Source organism: Dreissena polymorpha, chromosome 11 (genome assembly GCF_020536995.1).
Source record: "Dreissena polymorpha isolate Duluth1 chromosome 11, UMN_Dpol_1.0, whole genome shotgun sequence".
In the NCBI taxonomy this organism is placed as follows: Eukaryota; Metazoa; Mollusca; class Bivalvia; order Myida; family Dreissenidae; genus Dreissena; species Dreissena polymorpha.
The window spans coordinates 781,184-802,405 of record NC_068365.1 but is presented as its reverse complement, the minus strand read 5'-3'; the positions used below and the strand labels follow the sequence as shown (position 1 = coordinate 802,405).

Genomic DNA, 21,222 nt, shown 5'->3' with positions numbered 1-21,222 from the left:
ATTTCCCAGAATGCCTTCGCCGCAGGTTCTACCTTGAGGGACCCTGTTATCAAGAGTGCCGCGACCCAGATTTATATCACGTGATCCTGCCGCCACGTTCTGCGTGGATGCGGGCTGCGTTATGCAGTTGAAGTCTGCTAAGGGAACATCCGCTAAGTCGCGCCCCTGCACATGCGCGGGCTGACTGCAAGTTGCGGTTGCCTGGACCTCGGACTGACCTCCCTGCACGGTCTCCGCGAGCCATCGCAGCTCGCAGTCGCATATGAGTGGGTTGGAATCGAGACGCCTGCAACAAATATTTGGGTCAGAAAACAGCGTTTTATACATATGCGTAAAGTGTCGTCCCAGCTAACCAGGCACGACACTTTCCGCTCTTATTGTATTTTTCAGTTAAAGAAAAATCGGGTTTAAGCGGAGCGTTTCTTCCCGGGTTAGCCAGTGCGGAAAGCACAGGCTAATCTGAGACAAAACTTTACGCATATGCATTTGGCCCCGTTTTCCAAAAGCAATGACTTACGATTCCGAACAATGTACTTATCCTTATTCGCTTTATTTTGGGGTCATAATAAGGCGTTCATTGCCGACGAAAATGTCATGGGAGATAATCATATTTTCTTTGCAACCTTCCTTACGCTTACGTAATTGCCCCCCTTAAATTATAGTTCGTTGAGTGAGCATGTCGTTTAAAGGCAAACATGACGGATTAAACAAAATTTAACCCATTTATGCCTAGTGGACTCTCCCATCCTTCTTAATTGACTCAATTTATTTCCAAAATTAGGGATGACATCTAGTATATTTATTTCTATATTTAGAATATTTCTTACTGAAATTCCTTTAAGCAAACAGAGCAGACCTTGATGAGACGCCGCATCATGCGGCGTCTCATCTGCGTCTACGCAGTTTGCCAAGGCCTTTTTTCTAGACGCTAGGCATAAATGGGTTAAACAAATGCGAATTAGAATTCACACAACTTAATACTAGACATGATTGTTAGCTAAATGTTCATTTAATCAATACTTTAAATGGAGGGTGTTCGGACAATCGCCACTCCATATTTCAAAAGTTTTTTATCGGCCCGTATACGTCGGATCTTCATTTCAACGGCACTGTCTATGTCGGATCTTTATTTAACCCATTTATACCTAGTGGACTCTCCCATCCTTCTAAATTGGATCAATTTATTTCCAAAGTTAGGGATTTCTAGTATACTTATTTCTATATTTAGAATATTTCTTACAGAAATTCCTTTAAGCAAACAGCGAAGACCCTGATCATGCGGCGTCTCATCTGGGTCTACGATGTTTGCCAAGGTCTTTTGTCTAGACGCTAGGCATAACTGGGTTAATCGGCATTTTACATGTCAGATGTTAATTTAATCGGCTGTGTATGTCGAATACGATGGTCTTTGAAAAGGTCACTTTGTCCTGTTTATATAAATCTGCTTGCTGATAAACACGCACAACTATTTGTTGCAATACGACGACGTAAAACAGATCGAGTTTCACGTTCATTGCACGAAAGGACATCTGGCGAATAAATTGCTAACAAAGCAAAATTGTGAAAACTAGGCGACACTATTGAGTTCAATGGAATTCCGGAACGTGTCATAGCAAAGTAAACTTTTGTTTGTGTTTGTGTTATTAAGCTTACTAATCGGTTGACAGAAAACCAATGATTGTGAGTGACACTTGTAAACTAATGGCTGGATTATTAACGGTTGTATAACTGGCTTTTGTGCGGTCGCTTTATACAAAAAAACTTTTTATTGATAATCATATCTTAATATTCGATTGCCCTTCAGTTTGACAGGAGAACTGGAAAATAACGAACGCACTTTCAAACTGCTCAAGATAATCATTTTTTATCCTCGTTTTTTGACAACTGGACCCAATGCACGTGCGTAAAGTGCCGTCCTATATTAGCCTGCGTATTCCGCATCTGCTGATCCGGGACGACACTTTCCGCCTTGACTGGATTTTCGTTTAGAAGAGCGGAAAATGTCGTCCCAGTTTAATCTGCGTGGACTTCATGGGCTGATCTGGGACAACACTTTCCGCACATGACTAAAGCCCAGTTTTCCCAGAACGAGGCCCTGATAAATATTTTATCAGAAAACAAGTTAAAAGTCAATTAAAATACTGCTCATTTTGAAGACTTTGTGTCGTTTTTTTAATTAACAAATTTTTCTATTAAAGATTGTCCTCAAATAAAATAAAAATCAGACAAAGGAATCACTTATTTCTAAAAATTCCCCATATGTAATTAGCATTGAGGAAGCCCGATAATCGCAGACCGTATTGCTACAAGATGTCCAACATTTGATTGTCGTTCAATAATCGAATAATCGTCCAAATAGCTTCAAATATTCAGAAATGTGTCATTGCACTTAATACTCTTAGCTTATTTAAACGTTCGAATAACGTAAATCTCTTATTTTCAACCTGATACGCATAAAGATACCAAAACGCGATTAAATTCATGCGTATCACATTCAATTACTTACCAGTATATAACTAAGCAGTATCAACGTAATGTACTCACAATCTCTTTAATCTTCTGTTCGCTTGAAATGTTGTTGATGATATTCGCTCAATGTTGTTACCATGAAGAAACCTAAAATAAAGATGTTATATAAGCCTCGTTCTTGGAAAACGGGTCTTAATGCATGTAGGTAAAGTGTTATCACAGAATAGCCTGTGCAGTCCGCATAAGCTTATCAGGGACAACAATATTAGTTTTAAGGATTTTATGGTTTAAAGGAACTCTTTTCTAAACAAAAATCCAGTCCAGGTGGGACGTGTCGTCCCTTCTTAGCCAGTGCGGGCTGCACAGTCTCATCTTTAACGATACCTAAAGTGCATTATTAAGCCCAGTTTTTTTAAAAAGAGGCATACATTTTTTATTGCTATCGAAAAAGTGTAACGACAACCCTAAAATTTTGTTGCATATACCATTAAACACATAATTGTATGCATACTTGCATTCATAAAGATCTTTGAGAAAATATTTAAATTTTTAACAATTAAGTTCTTAACTTACTTATCATCGATTTGTTTTAAACATACCCAACAGTACGCTTCGTCACAAACCTGACATTTTACCTATTCAACATTTAAGTTCGTCAGTTTCTTGAAATTAAACATACTTAACAATAAACTTCGTCACTAACTCGAAATTTGACTTACTAAACAGTACAGTCCGTCACTTACTCGACATTTCTTGTACCCAACAGCACATTCGTCACTTAGTCGACATTTAATCTACCCAACACTACAGTTCGTCACCAACTGGACATTTAACCTAATTTACATACAAATTTGTCACTGATTCGACATTTCACCTTTCTTACAGCACAATTCGTCACTAACCCGACATTTTATCTACCCAACACTACAGTTTGTTACTAAATCGACAATTCAACTACCCAACACTACAGTTCGTCACTAATCAATATTTCTCATACCCAACACTACAGTTCGTCACCAACTGGACGTTTAACCTAATTTAAATACAAGTTTGTCACTAACTCGACATTTCTCGTACCAAACAGCACAATTCGCCACAAACACGACATTTTATCTACCCAACACTATAGTTCGTCACTAAATTGACATTTAAACTACCGCACACTACAGTTCGTCACTAATCAATATTTCTCATACCAAACAGTACAGTTTGTCACTAACTCGACATTTAACCTACCCAACAGTACAGTTCGTAACTGACTTGACATGTGATCTACCCAACAATACAATTCGTTACTAACTCGACATTTAACCTACCTAACAATACAGCTCGTCACTAACTCGACATTTCAACTATCCAGCAATTAAGTTCGGCACTTACTCGACATTTAACCTACCTAAAATACAGATCCCCACTTACTTGAACTTTAATCTAGCTGACAATACAGTCCGACACTAACTTGACATTTAACCTAATTAACAAAACAGTTAGTCACTTATTCGAAATGTAATATACCCAACATTTAAGTTCGTCAAAAATCGACATTTGTCCTACCCAGCAGTACAAATCGTCACTAACTCGACAAATAACCTAAAAATATTACAGTTCGTCACTGACTCGACATTTAATCTACCCAACAGTTATGTTCGTTTCCAACTCGACATTTAATCTACCCTACATTACAGTTCGTCAGTATCTAGGTTCAGTGCGTCCAAAACTCGGTATAGTTCGTCACTTACTCGGTACAGTTCGTCACTAACTCGGTACAAATCTTTTATAACTGACATTTAACCTACCAAACAGTACAGTTTGGTACTAACTCGGTACAAATAGGAGAAACATTCTAACGATCCTTTTTGAACAAGTCAATCTTTTTTTTTCATTTGAAAAAAATCTCGGCAACCAGTTGTATTCGCTTACTTTTAACATAATAAACTCAACTTATATAAAGTTTTTACCCTAAGTTAAATTAAAACAGTTACATACTTTTTTTATTTAAAACAGTTTTCTCAAAAGAGCTATAAAATTGATCCTTTACCTATGTTACACAAGAATAACTTGTGTGTAACTACATTGATATTTACTACATCAAAAGTTTATATAGGTAAAGGAATTTTTTATTCCCTCTATTTATTCAAACTTTGCTCTGTTTATTTCTTTGCAGCCGATCCAAGATGTGACTAAAGTTGTACCACAAACTTGGCAATCGCCACGTCGGTCCTGCATTAATAACGTATCGGGAAATTCCAGTGCTGATTGTAAGTTCAAAAATGCTTGTAATCAGACGTTCACAACAGCGCAGTTAATGAATCATGACATTATAATGTACACAGAAAGAACCCCGTTGCACTCAACAAAGTTGTTTTGCCCTGACTTATTCTCACGGTTACTCTTTTACAAACCAACAAATAATACAAATACATAATTACTTAGTTATATATTAATATAATTATCATCGTTGAAATATTCACACATTTTTTTCGTCATGCACAGGCGCTATTGGCCATAATAGTATTGTAAAACAATACACGCTTCGAGAAAACTGAGTTTAATGCATGTGCGTTAAGTGTCGTCACAGATTAGCCTGTGTCATCGTCACAGGCTTATCAGGGTCGACACTATCCGATAACACTGGCATTTCGTTAATAATAATAATTTTTAAACACAAAATTCCATTAAAGCGGTCAAATTTTGCCCTGAATAGCATGTGCGGGCTGCACAGGCTAATCTGGAACGACATTCTACGCATATTAGCACCATTTTTTCCGCAGCGCGGCTCAATTAACAACGAACACGCAATTGGTATACAGTACTCACAATTGCTCTAAACGATGGAGGGGTCTAAATGCATTAACATCAATCCGTCGTATATTGTTCTTGAATAAATACCTGAAATACAAATCAGTTCATTCAACCATTCTGTTATCGTAAACTACAAAACAACGCAGATACCTTATTATATGTCGCCGGTCAAATCTGTAAGAAATCAGAATGTTCCGTCTAGAGAGCAATGGTTTATCAACCTCCCAGATCGCCGATGACATTTGACAGCAGAGAGAATGATATTCCAATTATCTCGAAGCATGCAAATCGGATACCATGGAGAAATTACTCTGGTAATTACAAGCGGGCATTATTAGTGGTTCATGTCTTTGGTAATCTGCACGAATCACATTCATCAAAGACTCGAACTGCCCGGTCTGACTCATCCGAGACACGCAAGGCCCGGTTTGACTCATCCGATACTCGCAAAGTCCGGTTTGACTCGCAAGGCCCGGTTTGACTCACAAAGCCCGGTTTGACTCATTCTAGACTCGCAAAGCCCGGTTTTCATCGCATGGCCCGGTTTGAATCATCCTAGACTCGCAAGGCCCAGAATAACTCATCCGAGACTCGCAAGGCTCGTTTTGACACACGGGAATCATACTTTTACAAACACAGTAAACCGTCTGGTAAAACGATTGGAGGCATTATTGCATTGTTCAGGGACCTATACAAACAAAGTTTGTTTGCATAGGTCCCTGCATTATTTAAATCATTAAACATACTATAAAATTAAGATTTTAGTTATGGAGTTTCGTTGACAATATTTTATCTCATAACTGCGAACGTGAGAATCGTATTAAGAACCCGTGTACGACATATTGTAATACACTTATACATATATTGTCAAAATGTCGTGCCATCAATAACAAAACTTGTTAGTTTTCTAAAAAAAGTAAGTATAAATAATATCAACATTAACCTAAGTATATTAAATAGATTATACAATTTCTATTACACAGCGTTATTTATACATGTATTTCAGTCGCGTTCTGAGAAAACTGGACATAATTCATGGGCGTAAAGTGTCGTCCCAGATTAGCCTGTCGGTCCGCACAGGCTAATCAGGGACGAAACTTTCCGCTTTAATGGTATTTTTAGTTTCAAGGAAGTCCCTGCTTACCGAAATCAAGTTAAGACGTCGTCCCTGATTAGCTTGTGCGGACTGCACAAGCTAATCTGGGATGACACTTTACGCAAATGCATTGAGCCCAGTTTTTCAGAACGCGAATCATTTGATTTGAACCTTACAAAAGACTTACAGATATCTGAGGTCCCGTACGCCTTCAAACGCACCGTCGTCTATGGATTCTAGAACGTTGTTGTTTAACAACCTGGAAACAAACAGCAAAGTCAACTAAAGTAATCATATATAGTTTTAAACTATTAGTTTGATATCGATTGTTTCGAACCCCCGGGCTTACTGAAACAGGTGAACTATAATATTAATAATAATAATAATAATAATAATAATAATAATAATAATAATAATAATAATAATTAAAAAAAAATAAAAAAATAATAATAATCTCTTTATTTTCTGAAGGTAACTCATTAAGACAACACATTGATACAAAGTTATGCAAACAGTTAAACAATGGCAATCTTATTTTCAATGAGGCCTTCAAACAACTATGGTATGTATAATGCATATCTGTAGACTTTGACGGACATAAGAGTACTGTAACAGTGTAATAGAAGTGTTATAAAAAGCAAGCCTATTACATGACTTCTCTTATTTGATTTATTTCTCTTTTAATATTGAAATGATCATAAGGAACACACATTTTATTAACAGAAAGTATTTAATAATATAAAGTTATTGTTCATTACATTTTCCCATATGCACACACTCTAACGCACGCACGCAAACTTACACACACGCATACACACTCATATACAAATACACATACAAATACCATATCTTAATTAACACGTCCAATAACAATAACAAGAAGTTAACAAGAACAGCCGCGTACATTATTTTACATAGACAGAGTTTAACAACTTTAAATACATTATTCTTGAAATAGTTTACGATTGACAGAAAGTGGCCGATATACACAAATATTATAATTACAGAAAACAATATTCATGACCAGTGTTCACTGAACTGAAGTGATCATGGATAATTGAAACTTTTATTTTAGCTCGATTGCATCGAAAGCCTAAGGCTTTTGAAACGCTCTTCATTCCATTTCCTGGGTAGAACCAGTACTTGGAGTCTATTGTAGATATCTCAAGAACGCTACAACCCTGGGGGTCGAAAGCATGACCTCCCGGTCGCTAGGCGGACTCGATATCCATAACGCAACGGCGACATGTCTATATAATACTCATCTATAATATATACTGCTGTGTGACAAGTAATCATTAACATAAAAAGCACTTAACAAAATAGTTTAAGAAGTCGAATGGTTTGAATATGAAACTGTTTATAAGTAGTTAACCCTTTGCATGCTGGGAAATTTGTCGTCTGCTAAAATGTCTTCTGCTGAATTTCTAAAATTAGCATTTTCTTCGATTTGTTTCAAAGAACACTGTCAGAATAGCAAACAGTTTGGATCCTGATGAGACGCCACGTTCTGTGGCGTCTCATCTGGATCCAAACTGTTTGCAAAGGCCTTCAAAATCCGGTTCCCGCACTGAAAGGGTTATATAGACTTCCAGTTGTCTATAATCAAAAACACGTGGTGAAACAGACAGAAAACTTCACAGTTTTATCGATAAACATCATTCTTACCAGATAGCACTGGCATTCGCGCATAAGAGCCGGCTGTCGTAAGACATAGACAGAAAAACAAAGAAAAGTTATTCCGCAGATGCAAACAGACAATAGAGCCGCGTTCTTGGAAAACTGGCTTTAATGCATGTGCGTAAAGTGTCGTTCCAGGTTAGCATGTGCAGTCCACACAAGTCAATCATGGGCGGTACTTATTTCTTAGAAAGCATTTTCTTCTAAAAGAGCCTGTCTTTAAACGTAAATTTCCATGAAAGCGGAAAGTGTCGTCCCTGATTAGCCGGTGCGGTCTACACACGCTAATATGGGACGACATTTTCCGCATATTCATTGAGTCCCATTCTCCCAGTGCGCGACTCGTATACATGAACAGCAGGGTGCAATGCACCGCACGTGGAAGCACGTGCCTACAGGTACTCACAGCGTGTCAAGTAGAGGAGCGTCTCGGAACGCCGCCCTGGGAATGTTGCGTATCACGTTGAACCGCAGGTCCCTGAAAGATCAACAAAAAGATCTACGTGATTACAGAGTCAAACAAGAAAGGAAAACACGTGCCAAAGGTTCCCAGTGTGTATTCTAAAAACGTTTCATGATTAAAATGCGCAAGAGATTAAATCATGAAAGATCATTGAAAAGATGTTAATATTGATAGCTTTGATATCCTCATAATCATAATCATCAATAACATGACGAGGTTGCCGTGTATGCTGATGATGATAATGTTCGTGGTGTTATTAATGAGTTGAAGTTGATAAAGATGATGCAGATCATAATTCCTATAATTATTAGCATGATGATGAAAAGGTTATGATCAGAATGATAAGCATAGCGCGGAGATGATGATGATGATGATGATGATGATGATGATGATGATGATGATGATGATGATGATGATGATGATGATAAATATTACGAAGATGAGCGAAATGAAGAGGATTAGACAGTTGATGAAGGTATGGCGACTATTTTATATGTAATGATACAGTATTAATTGAGCCTCGCTCTGGGAAAAACTGGGCTTAAAGCATTTTTATCAAAGATTATCCTGTGCAGTCAGTTTTCAGCCTACACTTGATTGTCGTTTAGAAGATAGGTCCGTTAAACGAAACAAATCCATAAAGCGAAACACTTAACTCAAATACATGAAGCGCAATTGTCCAGGACGCGTCTCAATCATTGTGATAACGTCAAGCGTTTGAAACAAACATTGATTGGTTTTCTGAAGCCAAAGAAAACAACGTGGTCTCATTAAAAAGGCTGATCGAGAGTTCGGAAAGAGGAATTGTGTCCTTTTAGCGGTGACAAATCCACTCAAGGAGCAACCAATATCAATCTCGACTATGCTTCTCTACCAGTGGCCGTAAACAGCACCTTTAAAACCGGAAGACCGCAAAGTGCTTGAACTTTACAGTGGTTACTTTTGTCCTCATGAGTACTATTGACAACTCAGGCTATGGCAATTTGATGAAACGGCTCGGCATTTATATGGTCCAATAAAGTGTTCGATATTGCAAGTCGTGTGTTCCAATAATGGAATTTGTATATTTTCCAAGATACATAGAGTCACTTCATTGATAAGAAGTTCATTTAACTTGCGTATGCCTTTTATACGTTCAAACAACTTATTCACGTAATTAGACATAATGTTCATTAATATGTTTTCAGACTTCGCCCTTTGTCAAACTCCAGTGACATTCTGTTGTTGCTGTTTTCATCGAAGGAAGCTAAGCATTAATTAAACATACTACTATTTAGAAGACCAGACCAGATTGTCTGACCATGTATACCTAATAGTCACCTTCTGCAAAGAGATTATTTCATAAAAAGAAACCAGGTTTCTGGGCAACGTGGCGTCATTCATAGAATCAAAGACATGCCAAAGTGGTGCCCAAATCAGTGAATAATGATGAGCCGGAAGAAACCACAAGGCCTGATGGAGAAGTGTTTTGTCGAAATTCGCGCGGCAGAATTTACAGCCCAACATAACATACCATGAGTCGTCGGTGGCTTCACGATACAATATCACATACCTCATTGGAGACACTCATTTGAAGCAATATTTCCTTCAACACGAAACATATTAACACATAATACAATGCCAGTATGAACTGTAATTTGGAGAAAGGCCAAACCACATAAACGCTATTGAGCACAATCCAAAATGAAGTGTAAGAAACGTATGTATCATACACTAGCAGTTGTTATCATCAAAGTATTTGACCCGTGTTCTGGGACATCGGGGCTTAATTCATGTGCGTAAAGTGTGGTCCAATATTAAACAGTGCAGTTCGCACAGGCTTATCAGGGACGACACTTTCAACCTGTAAAGGTTTTTCATTTATAAGAGAGATCCTTTAAACGAAAAATTCCATAAACAAAAAACTAAATACCCTGTGCGGACAGCACATAATAATCTGTGACGACACTTTGCGCATGTGCATTTAGCCCCGTTTCCCATATCGAGACTCTATCCCTTTGCATGCTTGGAAATTTGTCGTCTTCTAAAATGTTGTCTGCTAAATTTCTAAAATTAGCATTTTCTTCGATTTTTTTCAAAGAATACTATCAGAATAGCAAACAGTTTGGATCCTGATGAGACGTCACGTTCTGTTTGCACAGGCCTTCAAAATTCGGTTCCCGCACTGAAAGAGCTATTTCGTTTCTTAGAGAAATACATGCAGTTGTGGTGCACTCATACCGGATTCCAAGACAAAAACCCGCCTACAGTGAGTAATAGAAACCTCAAAGACCGTTCTAACTAATACTACAGGATTTTGTTTATGGTTGTATTTAACAAAACAATTTAGTTAATAAACATAAAAGTTATGTTCTTATTATTAAGTTATAAATTCATATGCAATGCACTTGTAGAGTATTACAGAAAATACTTATGGAAATATCATATTAGACGAATTTCTTAAAAATTTTGGAACTAACTTTCAAATATTATAGCAACACTGCAAATATATTAATACGCCGTTGAAAATAATGTGAAGTTGTTGCTCGCGGAACGGTATTTTTTAAGAACGAAACATGTCACATGTTAGGCTTATCCCGTTCCAAATTAAACTATAAATTATATTGAACAAAATTTAATGAACCAATTTTCGTACTGCTCAATCAGTTTGCACGTGGTTGATCCATCGTTATGTGTTCAGGTCACGCAGTTCAACTATTCATATATAAATACCACGGATTGCTTGATTAAAGGCACTCGACTGTTCCATTGTTAATGATGAAACGCAATTTTAACTTATTAACATTAAAATTATGAAATTAGTTTTGATGGAAATAAATACCTCTTTTAGTGTGTGCAAACACAAACTACAGGGGTAGCAAAGTGTAATGTGTGAGCCGCGCTTTGGGAAAACGGTGCGTAATACATGTACATACAATGTCGTCCTTGTTTAGCCTTGCAGTTCACACTCGCTATTCAGGGTAGAAACGTTCCGCATAAGCTTGATATATTTTTTATATAAGACTTCAATTAAACAGAAAATGGCAGAACAGCGAAAAGTATCGTCCTTGATTAGATTATAATTATTATGGACTTTCCCAAGGACTTGAGAATACTGTGGCTACCGTAAATTCGCATTGCGAAGAGTTTTGTTCAATATAAAATTATGGTAAACAATAGAATTTGCGTGCACTTGAAATTTAAATATAAAACAAAACAGTGTTCATTTGCTTAGAAATCTTTGTCGATTTTTTTGCATAACTCCAAACCACGTTTCTTAATTCTAACTACTTGTTAGGATAAAAACAGGCTGTGTAATGTTCACCACACGCACTGATATACATATATTCGGTTTTCAACCACTTTCAGGTCTAGATTGAAAACCGTCTCTATTAAAAACAGATTATTGTGTAAAACGCTGATACCTAATGATAAGACCAAAGTGGTTCCAAACGTGCTTTCTCCAGACGTGGCGTCTCATCAGGATCCAAACTGTTTGCTATTCTGATAGTATTCTTTGAAAAAAATCGAAGAAAATGCGAATTTTATAAATTCAGCAGACGACATTTTAGCAGACGTCAAATTTCCCAGCATGCAAAGGGTTATGCATGTGCGTATAAGGAACTCAACTTTCCGCCTAGACTGCATTTGCGTCTAGAAGAGACTTTCTTTAAACGAACAATTCCTATGGTTTCATTCTAACCGTAGAAGACAAATGGCTTCAAACAAAAACAAGAAACCGTCGGAGACGGGTGATGCTCCCCAAAGGTTTGTTTTTATCACAATATTGCACTATATATTCAGATAAAAGGAAACGTCTTGAGGGCACAGTAGTTGGGAGACAAGAATTTTTTTTATAGAAAATTTCAAAGGGCCATAACTCTGTGAAAAATCATCCGACCAGAACCCGCTGATGATATGCACATCTCCTCTTGGTAGTGAAGCTTCCAATAAAGTTTCATTGAATTCCGGCCATTAGTTGCTGAGAAATAGCCCGGACAAAAATTGTGCACGGACAGACACACGGACACACGGACGGACAGCCGAAGCGGCGACTATATGCTCCCCAAAAATAAATTTTGGGGGAGCATAATAATGCTGATGCAACCTTATGTTTTTCAAAGTATTTTTAAAAATTGAGCATATGGAAATCTTAATAAGCATCAATTAAACATAGTAAAAAGATGCCATATACAAGAGCTAGTTTTAAGACAGACATCCAATGTCCAATACAGTTACACGTTTTTTGTGTGAGTATAAATACAATCCACTGCTACCAGATGTCGTCTGCAGGAACAAAGCAGTCAGTGATGCGGGATACTAATGAAGCTTCTGAGAAAACCACACGGCCTGGCAAGGAAGCGTGTGTGGTATTATTTATTACCGTCTGGCGTCCTCTTACATATGTTTTTGCGAATGTTACAAGAACATAATGTTCGCGATGCACAGGGATCAACTTAAATAAGTTTTTTTGTTCGTTAATTGTTGCTACGAATTATCCCGTTCAAATAAGGTTGTTCAAATACCTTATTGCAGTCTACAATTTATAAAAAGAGCACCGTACAGCATGTTCGCATTTTCATTCACTCTTGAAATAGTTGATCCACATTAACGCGTCTATGGCACATCGGTCTGCTTGAAAATGTCAATACCGTGACATTCACACTCGAATCGGGGTGAAATACAGTTCAAGAGGGAGTTAATCTTATTAAACTTAAGTCTTGTTTGGATACCGTAAATACCTGCTTCTTTATTGGAAGCCAAACATAAAGGGTAAGCATGTTAGTGATTGAGGAAAAAGACTCATTTATTCCTGTCACAAACTGGGTAGCAAAATGTATAACACAAGTTGTATGTGTGGTCCGTTCGTATAATGAACGATATAAGAAGTGAACGATACCATTTCTGATTCAGCAGAAGAAGTTAAACAGGATACCAATTTTAACTATATGATGACAATTTTAATATTATAAGCTTTCATGGCAATGTATTAAGTATTATTCGTGTAAAAGACAATACTTCTTGCAATGATTACTTGTATGTTTGTTTTATCTGGCGAAGCCAACAAAAACTTATGTCGTGGTATGCCAGACATTATAATCTGCCACATGCGTTTCGACAAAACATTCCCCCACCAGGTCTTGTGGTTTCTTACGGCTCATCATTAATCATTGACCTTGACGATGTATTGGAATTACTTTGTTTCTATGAATGACGCGCAATTGCCCTGGTTTCTATTAAAAACCATTTATGCCTAGCGTCCTGAAAAAAGGACTTTGCAAACAGCGTAGACCCAGATGACTGGGCTTTTGTCAACGTTTGATTGAATGTGAAAATAAAGACGTTGGAAAATGCTCATTTCCTGGGCTCAGATTTTTGCAATTTTCACATTTTTGTGTTACCGTACCTAGTATTCCTTGCAGAAGTATGCCCCGAAATGTTAATTTTACAAGTTGGTGTGCGTTATACATTGATACAAAGCTATTCTGACTGCTAACTTGCGAGAAACTCATTGTGTCTTTCCTCAATCGGCCATATTTGGCGCGCGCTTGTTGCTGTTGTTGTTGTACTACTATGTTGAAAGGGCTGTTGTCGACATAGCGAATAGCGCGTATGAGGGGCATTTATTGATGGCACTGCTATCTATCTATATATACTGCTAGTCGCCAACAATTAGCATTACAAGCAGGTGCGTGTCAGTGCTAGGAAATTAAGGAAGAAGTGTATAGGAGATAAAAGTAATACATAATGTATTTGTGAGACATAGAAACAATGGTGATAGTGTTAGTTAAAAGATATAAGCCAAGTGATTTAGTACGTTGTTATTTCTGTATTTATTCTATGTATGTGATATGTTGCTTTGTTAATTTGCGTGCGTATGTGAGCATGCGTCATGTAATTGCGGATTGCGCCAGTAAAGTGAAACTGAAAGGGGCATCAGGCTCGTGAAAGCAAAAGGAAAGTAGAAGTGGATGTGGAAAGAAGTTCGAAGCGGATTTCGTATTGTGTTTTGAGTGATTTGTTATTGAGCGGTGATGATTAGCGCGCGAGATAAATGAATGTATGTTGTGTGCACTGTAATGTAGCGTAGCTGCACTTGCGAAGAGACTGAGAGTTGCTGTGTATGCGGACTATGTTGTGGGCATGCGCGTATGGCTGGTTAATTATGGTAATTTTCACATTTTGCGGGCCGGAAATAGTTATGGTAATTTTCACATTAATTGTCGCTGCATCACGATTGGCTGATTTATGGTGAACACACACTAAGATATTTGCTTCACGTGGTGATTGTCGAAAGGAGTGCCTATTTGTAGCGAGTTCTCTTTCTCTTCTGGATGAAAAGCCATTTCGCGATCGCGCCCATTCCTTTAGTGGTTATCAACTGTTTCCTAAGTGTGTCTGCAACATGTATTTCATTGGCAGCGACGTTGACAGACGAGAGTTTGTGGTGCATTTTAGTACAGGTCGAAATCTCACTGCCGAATCTCCAAGTTCGCTTGTATTTGGGCGAATGGGATTTTCTTAGAAGCTGCGTGGCATACGCTTTTGATTGCATCTTTCGGAATAAGATCGGTTGATCTTTTAAACTGATACTAGCCTTGCACACTCTGATGTATTGAAAAGGCAGGACAAATGCCATAAACGTCCATCTTTGGTTATTGGATGCAGTGTAAACTAAATAATAACTGCGTAAAAATGCCATTCGATATAATCTTGACCAGTCAGGCAGCCCCAAATCGCATACAGTTTGAGGCTGCCTGGCTGGTCATTGTCACTGGCCGCTGGACCCGACGTGGGTTTTCTCATTTTCCCAGAGTGTAACGAGCATTTTGTCCTGTGTTTCAGTCAGTGTATAATCAACGATGTTAATAGCAATCAATGCCGGTTGCTGTTTTAAAGAACACACTGATAATGTCGTCAGAGATTCGTAACTAACGACCGCGTTGTAGAACATCGGGCCAAGATTCACCCATGGAAACAAATCGGCAAACCTATTTCGCTTTCCGAGTTATTTAAAACTCGAAACACCTGCATTAGATATGAGTCGCATAATGGGGAAAACCGGGCTTTATGCATGTGCGTAAAGCGTCGTCCCAGATTATCCTGTGCAAACCGCTCATGCATTAAGCCATGTTTTCCTTTCATGCGACCCTATTATATCTATATCTCAGCTGTCACGAAATGCTTACCAGTAAGTACTGCATCAGCACAATTCATTTGAAAGACAAAATGAGCCTCGCTATGGGGAAAAAAGGCTACGCATGTGCATGTCCTTTCAGCGCAGTGGTTGGTATACACGCTTCTCACCAAGGCGATCCGGGTTCAATCCCAGACTCATTTTTAGCATAACGCGAGTAATTTAGTTTCTTTACTATAGTGTTTACGTTTTTTTATAATGCAAAACTGTTTGATAGAATTAAGAACATGATATTGAAGCGATATATGCGGAATGTTATGTCCGTAACATTTGAACCATAACCTTGCTTGAAAGTAAAAAAAATATTACTTTAAAATTAAACAAACAGATGTTTAAATCTATATGTCTATGACCACGCTGATCACAAATTCGTTGGAATTTTTAAGATATCTAAAGCCGTTCAAACGTTATCCATTAAAAAAAAATACATATGTATCATATAACACAAAAAAATAATTTTTTGTTTTCGTTTTTTTAATCAAACATAAACAGTTTATAGTGTTGTTTAAAAGTTTAAAAAAAAAAGGAAAAAAAAACAGTTATAATCAAAACATATTTTGCATTAAGCACCCTTTTCATAGACCGTCCCATTTACGTGCACAATTGAAATACGCTCGCTCGCTCTCTCGTTCGCTTCATCGACATCAAACAATAAGATAGTGAAATCTATATGAATTTGACTCGCTGAATCCGAATCCGTTGTTAATTTTCCGATATCTTGATCCGAAAAAGAATTATTGAGTTTAAATGGTAAAATTCGATAAGAATGCAGCACACTTTTAACAGAAGCTCAAAATCCAGTATACCTTAAAATCCAGTGAAATAAAACAATCAGATAGTCCAATCGATGTGATTTTGTCTACCTGAACCCGATTCCGGTGCTACTTTTCATATATATTAAAACGTTAAAGAATTATTGATGTTAAATGGTGTCGTTCCATAAGAATGCAGCAACCTTTTAAAGAAACATTACTACTCAAAAATCAACGAAAATTCACTATTTCGTAAAATAAACTTAATCAATTAAAAACCAGTGTTCCTTGTGGCAATTGGGTATGGTAAAATAGATGTCTGTAGATACCAAAATGCTCGTTTTTATTATTGTTTTGCATATTTAATTCCATTTTAATTTCCCGCAACGATATCTATTCATACGACACATGAACACTAACATGGTGTTCGTGTGTCGTATGAATAGATATATTCGCGGGAATAATGCCTTAAAAGAAAAGAATACATTTTAAATAGATGCATACTAATCACTCATTTAGTCACTCAGTCAGTCAGTCACTCACTCAATCACTCACTCCCTCACTTACAGTCAGTCACTCAGTCAGTCACTCAATCACACAGTCACTCACTCAGTCCATCAGTCATTTAGTTTCTCGGATCAAGATTTTGGTATTAATTTTCGGATACAGTTAGCCCTTAAATAACAGTGTAATAGCTCAAGGCAATATTGATAACAACAAGTGAGTGTCTGTAATATTAATACACTGATGTGTGTATTCATATTCATATTTTCAGTATAACATGTCGAGTGTCGAAATAATGCGCTAATCTTTCTTAAAAACAATTCAATTATTCTGTCCTTAGTTATTTAATAAGGCATTCGCAGAGGATTCTCGTTACATACCAGTCGTGATATTTTAATCTATATAAACTAATAAGTGTAAAAAAATACGGTTTTAATTGTAAAAAATACGGTATTTTAGAACTTTTCTTTTTTCGTCAATCGCGGTTGACGGTCCCTTTAAATGACCACCATCAGAAAACGGCGCTTCGCGTATATCGTCCGTCTCCAAACCTCAAATGTAAGGGTCACACTTTAAGTTTAAATAAAAGTTAAATGTAACCATAAACAGCTTGCCTTTTTATAATAATGGAGTTGTGGGAAAAAGGTTGCCATTATTATGCGTTGTTAGTCGCTATAAAACGTGGTCAGTCATTATAAGGCATTGTCAGTCGCTATAATACGTGGTCAGCCGTTATTAGACATTGTCAGTAGCTATAAAATGTTGTCAGTCATTATTCGGCGCTGTCAGTCGCTATAACACGTTGTCAACCAGTATAAGGCGCTGTCAGTCGCTATAATACGTTGTCAACCAGTGTAAGGCGTTGTCAGTCGCTATAACACGTTGTCAACCAGTAAAAGGCGCTGTAAGTCTTTATAACACGTTGTCAACCAGTATAAGGCGCTGTCAGTCGCTATAACACGTTGTCAACCAGTATAAGGCGCTGTCAGTCGCTATGACACGTTGTCAACCAGTATAAGGCGCTGTCAGTCTTTATAACACGTTGTCAACCAGTATAAGGCGTTGTCAGTCGCTATAACACGTTGTTAACCAGTATAAGGCGCTGTCAGTCGCTATAACACGTTGTCAACCAGTATAAGGCGTTGTCAGTCGCTATAACACATTGTCAACCAGTACAAGGCGTTGTCAGTCGCTATAACACGTTGTCAACCAGTATAAGGCGCTGTCAGTCGCTATAACACGTTGTCAACCAGTATAAGGCGTTGTCAGTCGCTATAACACGTTGTCAACCAGTATAAGGCGCTGTCAGTCGCTATAACACGTTGTCAACCAGTATTAGGCGTTGTCAGTCTTAATAACACGTTGTCAACCAGTATAAGGCGCTGTCCGTCGCTATAATACGTGGTCAGCCGTTATTAGACATTGTCAGTAGCTATAAAATGTTGTCAGTCATTTTTCGGCGCTGTCAGTCGCTATAAAACGTTGTCAACCAGTATAAGGCGCTGTCAGTCGCTATAACACGTTGTCAACCAGTATAAAGCGTTGTCAGTCGCTATAACACGTTGTCAACCAGTATACGGCGCTGTCAGTCGCTATAACACGTTGTCAACCAGTATAAGGCGCTGTCAGTCTTTATAACACGTTGTCAACCAGTATAAGGCGTTGTCAGCCTTTATAACACGTTGTCAACCAGTATAAGGCGCTGTCAGTCGCTATAACACGTTGTCAACCAGTATAAGGCGCTGTCAGTCTTTATAACACGTTGTCAACCAGTATAAGGCGTTGTCAGTCGCTATAACACGTTGTCAACCAGTATAAGGCGCTGTCAGTCGCTATAACACGTTGTCAACCAGTAAAAGGCGTTGTCAGTCGCTATTACACGTTGTCAACCAGTTCAAGGCGTTGTCAGTCGCTATAACACGTTGTCAACCAGTATAAGGCGCTGTCAGTCGCTATAACACGTTGTCAACCAGTATAAGGCGTTGTCAGTCGCTATAACACGTTGTCAACCAGTATAAGGCGCTGTCAGTCGCTATTACACGTTGTCAACCAGTATAAGGCGCTGTCAGTCGCTATAACACGTTGTCAACCAGTATAAGGCGCTGTAAGTCTTTATAACACGTTGTCAACCAGTATAAGGCGCTGTCAGTCGCTATAACACGTTGTCATCTGGGACGACGCTGTTAGACAAGTTGTATTTATGTATCCATACAAGCCTCCATGAGGGTCTGACGAGCAAACAGAACAACGTGCATTTTTCTCATATGGTACCTATGCTCATACCGAGTTTCACCAACATGGCTTCCGTTGATCATGACTGTTCGGACGGACTGAACGTTTCACATCAATTAAGTACAATTGTGTCCGATACAGTAACAATTTTTTGTGCATTTTTATGCTTAAAAGAAATTTGCACGTATAGAAATATAGCAAACGATGACCAAAGAAGGAAAAACTCTAAACAAAGTATACATATACACGGAATTTACCGCATAAGCACTAAGTCCTCGTTTTTTATAAAGCAAATTTGAGATAATCGACATTTATAACATTTCTGGTGTCAATGCAACACTAGTGCCCCGTTCTGGTACAACAGGATTTAATGCATGTACGTAAAAAGGTCATCTCATAATAGTGTGTACTGTCCGCTCAGGCTAATCAAGGACGCAGTTTCTTTATGATTTGGATTTCTTTTGTTTAAAGGATGTCAGTTTTATACGACAATCAAGTTTAAGCGGAAAGTTTCGTCCTTGATTAACCTGTAAGGAATGCACAGGCTCATGTGGGATGACATCTTATAGACATGAATTAAGCCCAGTTTTTCAACAACGAGGCTCGCTAGATCTACTATGCTAAGCTTTCCGAATGTTCAAATCTGCCCATAACCATTTGCTTTGGCCACGATATATAACGGCTAATTTATTCCTGGAGGCTATATCAGGGGCTACTGTTTACATTGACCATGTTCATCCGTTATTATTTTGCAGTACGTGTATAAGAAAAATTGAAAATAATGTTATTTAAAACAATCGGTCATATATGTTATCGAACTCGGGACCGCTCGGTCATATGCTGATACGATTGCTTTTAGGAGGTATGACGAAGTCTCTCTCACTGAGCGCATACGATAATTCCTTGCACGCGGTGGGGAAAAAAGATAGGTAATACAAACGGCATTGTGTGTTATCATTTTTATTACGTCAAACATTTATTCTCAAAGCGTATATTAATCAACTTGCATTCATACACTACTAATCTACATATATAAACATACACAACGCAGGGAAAACTATACAAAATAACTAAACAAAATACATTCGTCATGAACATTTGAAATACAATGTCTGTGTCAAGAATGAAACACAATTATGCATGATTTACACGTGGAATATAACTACTGGCCGAACATGCAAAAATGAGATATGAATCAATATTTTGTACACGTTTCATGTAACGCAAACTGTTGCTTTATAAACAAGAGCATCACATGTCATAAGGCGCTCACCTTAAACCGCAAGAAACGAAACTGTTACGGCTTAGACGGTTCCACAATATACTTTTAAGACAAATTTCCCCAACACGTGTCCGCAAAAATGTCCGAAAACTCAATCAAGATATCATACCAACAAAATTGTTTTACGTTCTTAGCAAGCTTAATGCTGACTTCTAGAGTATCAGAGGTGTTTTGCTTTAGTCAGAAAAGAAAAACTGACCCATGTTTTCTCACTCAGCAGGAACCATATCTCACTCGTCGTAGATACAAATAAATATGCCATCAAGAACGTTCACAATGTTTTTCTTTAACCCATTTATGCCTAGTGTACTCTCCCATCCTTTCAAATTGGATCAATTTATTTCCAAAATTAGGGATGGCTAGTATACTTGTTTATATATTTAGAATATTTCTTACAGAAATTCCTTAAAGCAAACAGCGAAGACCCTGATGAGACGCCGCATCATGCGGCGTCTCATCTGGGTCTACGCTGTTTGCCAAGGCCCTTTTTTAGACGCTGGGCATAAATTCAACGTAGTGAAAAAGTTTCTGATCCCAAAAGACCAAGTTTCGAATTTTTAGATATCATTTCTTAGAAATAAAAATTGAAGTTTTGACAAGAAATGCGGCTTCTTGTTTAATTTGACCTTATGACCTAGTTTGTGACCCCATGTGACTCAGTGTTGAACTAGGCCGAGAGTTCATTGGGATAAGTGTTCTGATTGATGACGATTGGTAAAAACCTGTTGCCTTTGGAGTGCTCAAGAGCTTTTTCTTTGATTAAGA

The 21,222-nt window shown here is 37.8% G+C and overlaps 1 protein-coding gene across 1 annotated transcript in view; it reads right to left on the bottom strand.

Moving 5' to 3' along the window:
- Nucleotides 1-10,190, bottom strand: part of LOC127851180 (peroxidasin homolog) — a 48,131-nt gene extending 37,941 nt beyond the window's left edge. Inside the window, exons 1-6 of the mRNA XM_052384806.1 lie at nucleotides 10,063-10,190; nucleotides 8,454-8,525; nucleotides 6,555-6,626; nucleotides 5,287-5,358; nucleotides 2,545-2,616; nucleotides 33-286 (exon numbers count right to left, since the gene is read on the bottom strand). Of these exons, the coding sequence (XP_052240766.1) occupies nucleotides 33-286; nucleotides 2,545-2,616; nucleotides 5,287-5,358; nucleotides 6,555-6,626; nucleotides 8,454-8,525; nucleotides 10,063-10,067 (547 nt within the window). The 5' untranslated portion in view covers nucleotides 10,068-10,190. The remainder of the gene's footprint in view (nucleotides 1-32; nucleotides 287-2,544; nucleotides 2,617-5,286; nucleotides 5,359-6,554; nucleotides 6,627-8,453; nucleotides 8,526-10,062) is intronic.
- Between the last annotated feature and the right edge of the window lie 11,032 nt (nucleotides 10,191-21,222).